Source organism: Pongo pygmaeus, chromosome 11 (assembly GCF_028885625.2).
Source record: "Pongo pygmaeus isolate AG05252 chromosome 11, NHGRI_mPonPyg2-v2.0_pri, whole genome shotgun sequence".
NCBI lineage: Eukaryota > Metazoa > Chordata > Mammalia > Primates > Hominidae > Pongo > Pongo pygmaeus.
In genome coordinates, this window is record NC_072384.2 from 51017616 (window position 1) to 51030613 (window position 12998).

Here is a 12998-nt window from a genome sequence, read left to right on the forward strand (position 1 = left end):
GCTAATTTTTTGTATTTTTAGTAGAGACAGGGTTTCACCGTGTTAGCCAGGATGGTCTCGATCTCCTGACCTCGTGATCCGCCTGCCTTGGCCTCCCAAAGTGCCGGGATTACAGATGTGAGCCACTGCGCCAGGCATGTTCTTACTCTTGAGTAATTATATTAGCATCAATGAGAATCTCACTCACTTAGCCAATACTTCCAGCAAATGTTAAATAATGATGATATTAGGGGCACCCTCATTTTAATCCTGATATGAACAAGAAGTTTGGTCACAGGATGAGTTGGCCTTTGATTTGAGATTTATTTTTCAGTCATGTTGAGAAAATATTCATTTATTCTTTCTTAACTAAGATTTTATTTTTAAAAAATAAGAATGGGTATTGGATTTTGTCAGATGCCATTTAAATCTAATAAAATGAGCCTTTTCTTCTTGTTCTATGGCACTATTAGGTCTCTGACTATGGGGCCCTCTTGGCATTCCTGCATGAACCCCAGTTGATTATATCATATCATTTTAATGTAATGCTGAATTTGATTTATTAATATTTAAGATTCCCTCCATTATTATTGGTCTACAATTTAAATTGTATTTATTTATTTATTTATTTATTTATTTGAGACAGGATCTTGCCCTGTCACCCAGGCTGGACTGCAGTGGCATGATTATGGCTCACTGCAGCCTCTTCCTCCTGGGCTCAAGTGATCCTCCCACCTGAGCCTCCCAAGTAACTTGGACCGCAGGTGCACCTCACTTTGCCCAACTAATTTATTTATTTTTTATTTTCTTGCAGAGATGGGGTCTCCCTATGTTGCCCAGACTAGTCTTGAACTCCTGGGCTCAAGCAATCCTCTGGCCTTGACCTCCCAAAGTACTGGGATTATAGGCATGAGCCACCATGCCCAGCCGGTCTGGGCATAGTTTTTAATTTGTGACACTATCTTTGAAAAGTTTTGGTAATTGCAATGGATTTCCTTCTTTTACTAGGCTCCTGGTAATTTATTTATTTATTGAAGTTTTGAAATAATCAAGGGGACCCTGACACTTGAAAGTAGGAAGGAAAGTGTTTAAATGTTCTCCTTAATTTCTTAATTAAGAAACCTCTTAATTTCTTGCTATATGTTTTTTGTTTTTTTTCTCCTTGGGTCAATTTTGGTCATTTATGATTTTCTAGAAAACCCCCAGAGGTCCATGTTTTAAAATTAATTCATATATTTTTGCAGAGACTTCTTATAATTATTTTGAGTTTATCCGAGTCTATCGTTAATTCTCTTTTCTTGTTTGTGCATCTCTTCATTCCTCTTTCACCTTCTTTGTCCCCTTATTCAAAAAGGACAACTAAAGAGACTTTTGTTGTGGAGATATTGACTCACCAGTAACTGGCCTTGCCCAGTGAATCACCAGGGATCTCCTCCTTGCCTCACTCCTAGTCAAGGGGTGACCACAGGGAGTCTTCCCCTGTTGCGGGAAGTCAGGGACCAAGTCCATCTTCCCTCCCTTCCATGCTCATAGTATAGCCCTGACTGGGTAACTTTCCAAACAAAAAGAGAGTCTGTTGTGGTACTTACATTGCTCACATTAAGAGCATTTGCTCTAGCGAGATTAATTTCTGGAGTATCTGGCATTATGTGGATTGAAGTTTTATCCTTGTCCCAAACCTCTCTGTACTTTGGCTGTGGAAAGAAACAATAATAATAAAATTACTTCACAATTTTCATGTCGCTAGTCCCAGCACACAACTTTTAAATTTTCTTTTGGATTTGATCCAAAACCTTTTCATGTTAGGGCAAAGATTTCTGGAATCTTTTCACATAAGTTACTCAAATTTGATGTAAAATCTGTATTATTCCCTTTTATTAATAATTTGAGTTTTTGCTTAAAAGTAATAAGCAAACCAAGACAATACTGTATTACTTAAATAAAATTTTTGTTATTAACAAAGTTTTTATTATTCTAAAATAGATTACCGGGTTTATTATTTCTCATATATTTATGGTATTAATTCAATTTTAATAGAGAAAAACTAACTCACAATACTAATATTTTCAGCATTTGATTTAGCAAGGACCACTTCAGGTGTGTCAACAATGCTTGTGTACTTAAGGTTCACCACAGGCGTCCGATAGACACTGTCACAAAAGATCTTCTGGGCGTTTTTGACTCTCAACACTTCAGGAGACCCTTGGGGCATCCAGCCAATGCCACGCAACCACTCCAAGTCAGCCTTGTAGAGGGCCTGAAAAAGAAAACATAGGTAGAAGCAGGGTTTGCGTTTTGTTGTGTATGTGTGTGGTAAAATAAGGACAGTTTTTATGTTGTGTGTGTATATATTATATATACAACATAAAAATATATATAACATAAATACAGAAATAAATATATATATATATATATGTACTTTTTTTTTTTTCAGACAGAGTCTCATTCTGTCACCCAGGCTGGAGTGCAATGGCACGATTTCAGCTCACTGCAACCTCCACTTACCGAGTTCAAGCAATTCTCCTGCCTCAGCCTCCCGAGTAGTTGAGACTACAGGCACATGCCGTGATGCCTGTCTAATTTTTGTGTTTTTTTTAGTAGAGACGGAGTTTCACCATGCTAGTCAGGATGGTCTCAAACCCCTGACCTCAGGTGATCCGCCCACCTTGGCCTCCCAAAATGCTGGGATTACAGGCGTGAGCCACTACGCCAGGCCTCTTTTATTTTATCTTCCACAAACAATAATTAAAACAGAGCACTAGCCTGACAAACATAATTCCTCAAATGCACAATGGCATTTTATTTTGCTTGGTTTTCTGTGGCAAGGGTCTGTGTGGTAGTGCCCATGTGCATTCTAAAAGACAAAGTGATGCAGAAGCAGCTCTCCATTTGACGGACTGCATGGAAGACTTTTGAATAACATTTAGGTTATCATCATACCATTACCAATGCGGACGTTAAAGCAACAATAATGGGCTTTCTAGTAAGTTCTCCACACAGCAGCCAGAATGATCTTTTCAAAATTCAGAATTCAAATCCGATGTCACAACATTCCCCCATCCTATGGCTTCCCATCGGTCACAGGATAAACATCAAAATCCCTGACACAGACTAGAAGGGGATGAATGGTCTGGCACCAGTCCCCACCTATTCTTCCAGCCTCGTGTCATCTGTACTTCCATTGGCCCTGTGTGTCCTGATCACACAGCCTGTCTTTCAATTCGTAGTCTCATCAGCCCTCTTTGCACATGTTGGTCACCCTGAAGGAATGCCCCATGTCCTCCTAACCAACCCAACTTCTATTCTTCCTTCATATCTCTGTAAAATCAGTGCCTTCTCAGAAGAACTTTCTCGATCTCTCTTCATAGCACCATGGATCACTCTCAGCCATTCCATTTTTATTCTTTAATGAACATCTAGGTCTCGGTTATCAATGTGAACTCCCTAAAGTCAGGAGCTGTCATGTTTTTTGTTTGCTTTTGAGATGGAGTCTCACTCTGCCACCCAGGCTGGAGTGCAGTGGCAATCTCGGCTCACTGCAACCTCTGCCTCCTAGGTTAAAACGATTCTCCTGCCTCAGCCTCCTGAGTAGCTGGGATTACAGGCACATGCCACCACGCCAGGCTAATTTTTGTGTTTTTAGTAGAGACGGGGTTTCACCATGTTGGTCAGGCTGATCTTGAAACTCTGGACCTTGTGATCCACCCACCTCAGCCTCCCCAAAGTGCTGACATTACAGGTGTGAGCCACCACGCCCAGCCCTATGTCATGCTTTTTCTTCTTCTTTATTCACCATGGTATCTTTAGTGCTTAGCACAATGCCTGGCACATGGTGTGTTTAATAAGTATTTTTAAAAGGATGATTAGGAATTCGATCACTAGTTCCACAGTTTTGGTCTCCAGAAACCGTCTAAAATCCCCCACTTGGCAATGCATTTTAAGTGATGAGCATGCTTTCCTGTAATGAACTCATTCATTATAAAAAAGTATCTCTGGAAGCTTAAGGGAACCAAGGTCAGATAATTTTTAAGTTATCCATTCTATACAGGAAATAAATAACCTTCTGGAATCCATCATTTCTAAAAGTTTGAAGGGCAGAAAATACGAGTAAATCTAAAAATGCCTTAGGTGAGTTAATGAAAGACCGCATAGTGAAGAACGTCAAGTTAAAGGAAACAAGTGGTCTGGAGCGTGCTGCTAACTTTTCAAATTAAGTTTGAGGAAGATTGTCCTGCCCTTCTCTGATACATAGCCAAAGGACCATGGACATTCTTAGTTTAAGAAACTGCCCCAGCACTTTGGGAGGCCAAGACAGGTGGATCACCTGACGTCAGGGGTTTGAGACCAGCCTGGCCAACATGATGAAACCCTGCCTCTACTAAAAAAATACAAAAATCAGCCTGGCATGGTGGCATGTGCTTGTAATCCCAGCTACTTGGGAGGCTGAGGCAGAAGAATTGCTTGACCCCAGGAGGCAGAGGTTGCAGTGAGCTGAGATCACACCACTGCGCTCCAGCCTGGGTGACAGGACGAGGGAAGGAGGGAAGGAGCGAAGGAGGGAAAGAGGGAAGGAGGGAAGGAAGGAAGGAAGGAGGGAAGGAAGGAACGAAGGAAGGAAGGAAGGAACTGCAAGGCTGGGCGCGGTGGCTCACTTCTGTAATCCCAGAACTTTGGGAGGCTGAGACGAGTGGATCACCTGAGGTCAGGAGTTCAAGACCAGCCTGGCCAAGATAGCGAAAACCTGTCTCTACTAAAAATACAAAAATTAGCCAGGTGTGGTGGCACATGCCTGTAATCCCAGCTACTTGGGAGACTGATGCAGGAACATCGCTTGAACCAAGGAGGTGGAGGTTGCAGTGAGCTGAGATTGCACCACTGCACTCCAGCCTGGGTGACAGAGCAAGACTCCATCTCAAAAAAAAAAAAAAAAAAAAAAAAAAAAAAAAGCAAGAGACTGGAAACACTGTACGCATTAACAAATCTATAGGAAAATTCTGGTAGCACCTTTAACAATGAAAACTTTCTGAAGAAACCTGGCTGTAGGTAGGCAATTAATAATTCTGATAAAATAATAATAAAGTGGAGTGCCTACGTACAGAGAGTTGTGTTTTCAGAGCATTGGAAGAGCCATCAGGCAAAGCAATGGGGGGCTTGTTTTCTGGGGGACACACTTACGTCGCTCTGCAGGTCGTAGGCTTTCCTGGCTTGGATCACATCATTCTGGTCGGGAAAGCAAGACCAGTGGTGCAGGTAGTGGCGATAGTCCACATCACTTGCTAGTGCCTGACCTTCTTTGGCAGCGTTGATGGACACCATGTCCACGGGGATGGAGATCTTGGCTTTGTGGTCGTTGTAGGCCTTTTTGTACAGCCTGTCATTCTGCATCTTCAACACATTTGCTGCCCAAACCAGTTTAGGGTCTTCCTTGGCACTGCGACATCCAATGTAATGGCCTTTCTGTTTCTCATAAGCGGTTTTGTACAGATACTGGTAGATGTGAACAGAAAATAGAAGAGTAATTTTTCCAAACCCACTTTTTCTAGAGATCCTATTCAAACTAACTCCATCTCCCTTAGTTTACCTTTTTTGGGGGGGTCGGGGAATACTGTTTTTATTTAAATTCAAGCCATAAGTTTTGATATATTGGTTTGTCTTCTGTGTCTACATGCATGAAAACATTGAGAGCATCTCTTAGGCAGGAACTGTGTTGCTGGATTATCTCCCAATATAGCCTGGCCACCTTCAGATGTTTTGTCACACACAAGTACCAGTTGTACTTCTTATTACTTTAAATCAAATTAATTCTTTGTTGAAATATATATATTTTTTCTTTTCTTTTCTTTTTTTTTTTTGAGACACAGTCTCGCTCTGCTCCCCAGGCTGGAGTGCAGTGGCACGATCTCGGCTCACTTCAAATCTCCACCTCCCGGGTTCAAGTGATTCTCCTGTCTCAGCTTCCCGAGTAGCTGGGATTACAGGCATCCGCCGCCACACCCGGCAAATTTTTGTATTTTTAGTAGAGACAGGGTTTCACCATGTTGGCCAGCCTGGTCTCGAACTCCTGACCTCAAGTGATCCACCCGCCTTGGCCTCCCAAAGTGCTGGGATTACAGGCATGAGCCACCACGCCTGGCCTGAAATAATTTTTAATTATAAACTTATTTTAAAATTTTATTTAAAAATGTATAACCCTATCTACGTGGAAAAAAACCAGTATATTTCTAGCACACATTAAAACAACCATATAACTATTTTAAAAAAATACTTGTGCATGTACTACATAAAATTATTATAGGAACCACCGGTAGTACACATGCCACACTTTGAGTAACAACAGAATTCTTTGTACTATGAAATTAAATCTCTTTAAGTACTTGTAAATTAAGTGACATTGTGAAGATATTGAAAAGAAAATCAAAATCTGTGCTTAAACGCAAGAGTTGCAGAACCAAACAAAGATGCAAAAGGATCCTCAAATTGTAAGAGTTGTTATTGAATTTAGGATTTACAAATATACTAATAACAATGACCCAATGCCATTTAAACATAATTCAAAGGGCATTAAGTTAAACTCCCTCTGTTTCTACTAGTTAGTGCTTGTTCCGGTTGGGCAAGGAGGAGCTCTTACATCACTGGCAATATCCCTGGAAGCCTTGGCATGCTGGATCCCAATGGCATCTGCTCGCAGGTCATAACCAGTCATCTTGACGTCTTCCCAAGCTTGCTGATAGCGTTTCTGCAAACAGAGAGTGCAATACCACCGTCAGTCTGAAGACGGAGCTACTGAGTCAGCATTACTGATGTATTTAAAAATAGATATTTACGGTTACACTGAACATTAATGTCTCCTTAAGATTTATAAAAGAGTCTGGTTTCATATCAAGCTTGAATTCCAGTAGATTTTTAATGACACTTAGTAAAGCTCTCTTCTAATAATTATTTTTTGAAGAAGGAAACTTAAGAGATAATAAATCATGTAAAAATCAGAAAAAAACATATTGCTTGGCTTTTACAAGGAAAAAGCAATGAGGGATGGCCCACTAAAAACTGAGAACTAGGTATTACTCTACATGTATCTATAAGTTTTATGTTGTGTTTTTGGAGAAACTATTCCATTTTTCCTTCCAACAAACATTGAGATGTACATTATACAGACACACGCAGACCCACACAGCTACTTATCATTAACTTAAAGACTAGAAATAAAAGGAATGGGAAGAAAATGCCTTTTGCCAAACTCTCTTTGGAGTGTATGATAAAAGGTTTGTATAGGCAGAGAGCACTCTGAAAAGCAAATGATGTGTGCTGTCTTACATTGCTGATCTGCAGAGCATTGATTTTGGATTGCAGCATCAGGGGAGTGTCAGCTGGCACGTTCACATTAGCCTTCTCTTTCTCCCAGGCATCGCGATACAATGGCTGGGAAAAATGAAAAACAATGGAATGGTCAATTAGTAAATAAGTCAGTTACCACAAAAACAAAATTATAAAGTCATAAAACATATGCTTGAATAAATGGATGATGAATAAAATTATAAGTGAATTTTATAATAAATTAAAACTAACATAAGTAAATTAAAATTTTTAAGTAAGATTAATAGGTAAATCTAATTTTATATTAAATAATAAGTAAAATGAAAAGTTCTTTTTGGATGTTCTCCGATATAAATGTAGATTATACGTGGCATAAGCCACTGCACCTGGCCTCATTTGCACTTTCATTTAAGAGGTGCCAATAGTGACTTCAATGAGAACAGATTTATGTGTGATACAACATAATTTAAAATGAGTCAGAAATATGGTAGTAAAATTATTCTTTTCCATTTACTCACATCTAATTATCTGATGGGTAAGTCCACATTGCAGATAGCTCTGATAATCCCCATTACTAAGCAGGACCTAGCTGTTTTTGGTCCAAACAACTACCATAAAGTCTAATACTGAAGTTGTCCCTAGACTTCTCAACCTATTTCAAGCAATAAAGAAGTGGCAATTTTGTGATTATAGTACTAAGTGGTGGGCCTGTCTTATGGTCTGGATCTCCAAATGTGATCAAAGTGTGTATCAGGGTGTGTAGAACATGAAGATGCCCACCACATGTGCATTCACCAAACACTTACCAAAGCAAATGAAATACAGAGGCTGCTAAGAGACTGACTACACAAAGATTCATCTGGATACATGCAAACATGTTTCAGATCCTGACGCTGACATGAAGAGTCTAAAGTACACGTTTAAAATTCTTCTTGATTGAGATTTCTTCCATTTGTCTGAAAACATCATCCACCTGGACTTACCTCACTGATCTGTACAGCATTGATCTTTGCCTGGATTACTTCCGGGGTGTCAACAATGCTGGTGAATTTGAGGGCCTCAGGCTTTATACGATACAACCTTTCATTCAAGAGATTCTGGGCATTCTTCACTCTCATCACTTCCACAGAACCCTCTGGCAACCATCCGATACCCTTCATCCATTCCAGGTCTGACTTGTACAAGTTCTACATGAAGGAGAGGAACACAGAGTGGGGAAGAGTCAAAGTTGCCCATAAGAGTTTGATGCTTGCAAACCCCACATCACCTCTATTTAAATCAGTTAGGTGGCTAATCTCATAAAACTCAAGGATCAACATTAAATGTTAATATTGGGTGTTATCTCTCTGGCACACATGGGAGAAGTTTAGAGTATCCTGCAGGAATTGGAACAGGGCTCACAAGTGGCACTTGGTAGAATGGCAGCCAGCAATGGCACATAACTTTGTATGCTTGGATTAGTTTCTACACTCACCACTTGAAGTCTGCCTTTTATGTACCACTGGAAGTAACATCAGTAATAACATCAGTTTGATTTAAGGAGGTAAAGAACCTTAGATGTATGCATAATGAGAGAAAAATACATACCTGTATCTATATCCGCCCTGCTCCCCATCTCTCTCTTTTTCTGTATCAAGTAAACATGAAATCCAACATTTCCTTATGCTTACATCTACTTCTGAAATATGTATATGATTATGCAAAGGTAACGGCTCAGAGCAGCTGCAACTGAAATTTTCTACCTAATTACATAGAATAAGAGACTGATTTTCATCTTGGTAAATAAGGTGTTGCTACCATAAGAAGGAGTCCTCTATAAGATAGAAAATGTCTGAGGAAAATTCTGCTACCATGAATTCTACAGAATATGTTAGGTTCTATTAAGATTACCACTTAAATTATGCCTCTGGGGAATGCACTGGGATTAAACACACAAATACACATCTCCCCGGGGTCTGGTGATAATATACGCACATCACTCTGCAGGTCGTAGGCTTTCTTGGCCTGGATCACATCGTTCTGATCTGGCAGACACGTCCACTGGTGCAGATAATTGTGATAATCAATGTCGCTAACCAGGATCTGGCATTTCTTGGCTTGAACAATTGACATCATGTCCAACGGTGTGTTGTGAATTCCTTTAGACTTCTCGTAAGCTTTCTTATATTCTCTGTCACTCTGGATCTTGGCAGCATGTATAGCCCATACCGACTTGGGGTCATCTTGTAGGGTGCGGAAACCCACGTGGTGGCCCAGTTGCTTACGGTAACCTTCTTTGTATTTGTACTAAAGTAGTGAGAAATCAGATAAAAGAGACATGAAAATAATGTATTAAGAGGGGTTTTCTTTAAGTGGTTTCAGAATGTTTTCTTAGCCTTGGTATAAATTGTCTCAACATTGGCCATCATTATATATTTCAGTTCACTTTAAAGAAGTTAGATAATACGATTTTAGGTCGTTTCAGAGAGCACATGAGTAAATCAGGAGGGAGATGGTATGGTGAACAAGAGTAATAAAAACAATAGCTAACATTTACTAAGTAAGTACTCTATGCCAGACACTATTATGACTACTTCAAATGTGTTGGGTAGACCCATATGAAACTACCATGTTTTTCAGTCAAAAATCATTGACTGGCGCCAATTATGATCACAGTTCATCCTCACAATGTCTCTATGAGGTAGATACTATTATTAACATATATTTCAGATGGGGAAAACAAGGCACAGGTGATAATCTCCATCACCAAGTTTCCCTGACAAGTGCAACATCAGGTCAGATGATCTCCTAAGAGTACTGAAGGAACCTCAGGTAGGGAGAGGTCATATGTGTGTGGTTTTGGAAACAGATAAGAAAGATGCATGTTTCAAGGATGGAAAGCAAGGTTGTGGCTTGAATCAAAAGATAACAACAAAAGTTCTGTGGACAAGAGTTTCCATCTGATGAGTGTCTCAGGACTAGTGTAAGGTGGTTTCTGTTTCTTTCCTGTATTTGGACAACATAGGCAAGTTTGAACAAAGAGAGGGAAAACTGGGAATAAAGCAGATAACGTGGACTAGCTATGATTATTAGAGGCAAAAATGAAGAATAAGAAGGAGGAAACAAGTGGCTACATGATAAAAAGCAGAGAAGAACTCAGAGAAAGGGAACAAGGTGGCTTAAAGAGTTGGAGCTGGGGGCGGGGTGGACTTGGTAGCATAATTATTCTATTTTTGTTTTTATTTTTTTTGAGATGCAGTTTCACTCTTGTTGCCCAGGCTGGAATGCAATGGCATGATCTCGACTTACTGCAAACCTCCGACTCCCGGGTTCAAGTGATTCTCCTGCCTCAGCCTCCTGAGTAGCTGGGATTACAGGCTCCCGCCACCACGCCCAGCTAATTTTTTGTTTGTTTGTTTGTATTTTTAGTAGAGATGAGGTTTTACCATGTTGGCCAGGCTGGTCTCGAACTCCTGACCTCAAGTGATCCGCCCACCTCAGCCTCCCAAAGTGCTGGGATCAGAGGCGTGAGCCACCATGCCCGGCAGGTAGCATACTTATTTTGACCACTAGTAAGTTTTAAAATTAGAATTAAATGAACTTCAAAAGATTACTAAGAGTATTCTACATAAGCCTCCAGTATAAAATCTTGCATATAAATATGATTTCAGTCTTAACTCTTATATGAAACTATCATCTGTGATTTATATTTGTGGAGAATGTCAGAAATATTTTAGGGATAAAATGACATTGTATTGGGTCCTGAATTTTCCCAGGAATTTAATACAGACTCTTCATGATGTTTTGTTTCTACTTTGTAACAGCATCAAAGTAAATTTACACATATACCTCATCTACGCTAATTTTAATGTTTTCCATTCCATTTTAATATTTTCAAATACAGAAAGCTTCCAGCACAGGATGAGATGCAATTCTATGCACGGATTTTTTTAAAACACAAAATTCTTGAAAAATAGTCTCCCTGCTTGTTTTGTAGAAGAGAAAAACCACAAGAAAAGAGAAGAAAGCGTACCTCACTGGCAATTTCTCTGGAGGCTTTGGCGTGCTTGATTTCAATGGCATCTGCTCTTATGTCATAGCCTTTCTGCTTGGCCTCATTCCAGTCTTTTTGGTAGAGGTTCTATAGAGGGAAAATATAGGTTTGTTTACAAGAATGGAAAAATAAACAAATCAACTCAAATTTGTCATAATATAAATCATATGGAATAATGTAATGTAGTCACTATAAGGAAAAAGCATTCATTTCTGGGTTCTTTTGGTTGTTGGATATTTCCTTTGTGGTGTACAGGATACTTCTGGTTAAAATTTTAAAGCTAAACATCAAACTCTATTGATGTTTGAATATTTGCATCCATCACAATATGTTATGCATTTGAAAATATCCCACTGCAAGTACATGGAACCTAAGGATCAATGGGGAAGCCAGAGAATCTTTATCAAGGTATCAGGTAAGATCTGATAAGATTTTTCTTCCCCTAATTTTTCCCTTTGACTTTTGAGAAGTTTCAGCTAAAGAGTTGTGACATAGATATCATACATAGCCTGCCATTTGGATGTAATTAAAAATGGTCTTTTGTCTTTCTTGTGGCCTTGAAATGTCAAATGAAAAAGTCCTGGATCAATAAAAAAACCTAAGATGATAACAGAGACTGTTAAGAGTGAAGGAGGACACCAAAAGGATTCAGGTGTCCCAAATCCTGCAGTCTAGGCACCCAGCGATGTATCCAAGCACACATTTAAAAGAGAGAAACTCCATTCATATTGCATTGGGACTGGTAGCTAAAGAGAAAATGTCTAGCACCAAAAGCCACAAACATTGCAAAGTAGGCAATTTGTCTGCTATAACACTCTCCATGAGCAGACAGACATTGCCCATAAAGGCTTTTACACTTCATGTTCGTGCCACTTACATTGCTGATTTGCAAGGCATTGATGTGGGCCTGCAGCATCTCCGGAGTATCAGAAGGAATGGTGATGTTGGTTTTATCTTTATTCCAGGCTTCTTGATACAGTTTCTGTGGAGAGAAGGGAAACAAGAAATCAATATCTGAAATATTAAGCCTTAGGTAACGTTTGGCTAATAGTTAGCTAATGTAAGCCTTAGCTAACTACTCAATCTGGAAAAATGTTTTTACATGTTTATAATGGTTAATTTTATGTGTCAGCTTGGCTGGGGCACGGTACCCAGATATTTAGTTAAACATTATTTTAGGTGTTTCTGTGAAAGTATTGTTAAAATGAAGTTAACTTTTAAATCAGTAGATTCCAAGTAAAGGAGACTACCCTTCATGATGTGGGTGAGCCTTATCTAATTAGTTGAAGACCTTGATAGAAAAGACAAACCTCCCCAGTAAAAAGGAATTCTGCCAGCAGAAGGCCTTTGGGTTTGAATTGCAACACATCCCTCAGTCTCTAGCCGGCTGGCCTACCCTGAAGACTTTGGACTTGCCAGCCTGCATGATCTCAGGAGCCAATTTCTTAAAGTCTCTCTCTTCTGTGTGTGTGTGTACAAACACACACACACACACACACACACACACACACAGCCCCTATTGGTTCTGTTTCTCTAGAGAATCTAGACTAATACAATGTTATGTTATTATGTAGCATGACACTACATGTCTTAGTATTTAATATGAGGTCACAAATATTTGTGTTCCTGAGTTGCCACGGAGTGACATTTTCATTGCAGTGCTTCAAAGTGT

The 12998-nt window shown here is 39.6% G+C and overlaps 1 protein-coding gene across 4 annotated transcripts in view; it reads right to left on the minus strand.

Annotated features, from left to right (window-relative positions):
• The window catches only part of NEB (nebulin), a 247776-nt gene that overhangs the window by 89235 nt on the left and 145543 nt on the right, over window positions 1-12998 (minus strand). For 3 of the 4 annotated variants that reach the window (XM_054478962.2, XM_054478961.2, XM_054478960.2), the window contains exons 97-105: window positions 12204-12308; window positions 11306-11413; window positions 9268-9579; window positions 8277-8480; window positions 7294-7398; window positions 6608-6715; window positions 5155-5466; window positions 2033-2236; window positions 1569-1673 (exon numbers count right to left, since the gene is read on the minus strand). In XM_054478962.2, coding sequence (XP_054334937.1) covers window positions 1569-1673; window positions 2033-2236; window positions 5155-5466; window positions 6608-6715; window positions 7294-7398; window positions 8277-8480; window positions 9268-9579; window positions 11306-11413; window positions 12204-12308 — 1563 coding nt within the window. The remainder of the gene's footprint in view (window positions 1-1568; window positions 1674-2032; window positions 2237-5154; window positions 5467-6607; window positions 6716-7293; window positions 7399-8276; window positions 8481-9267; window positions 9580-11305; window positions 11414-12203; window positions 12309-12998) is intronic. The other variant, XM_054478963.2, reaches the window with a different exon arrangement.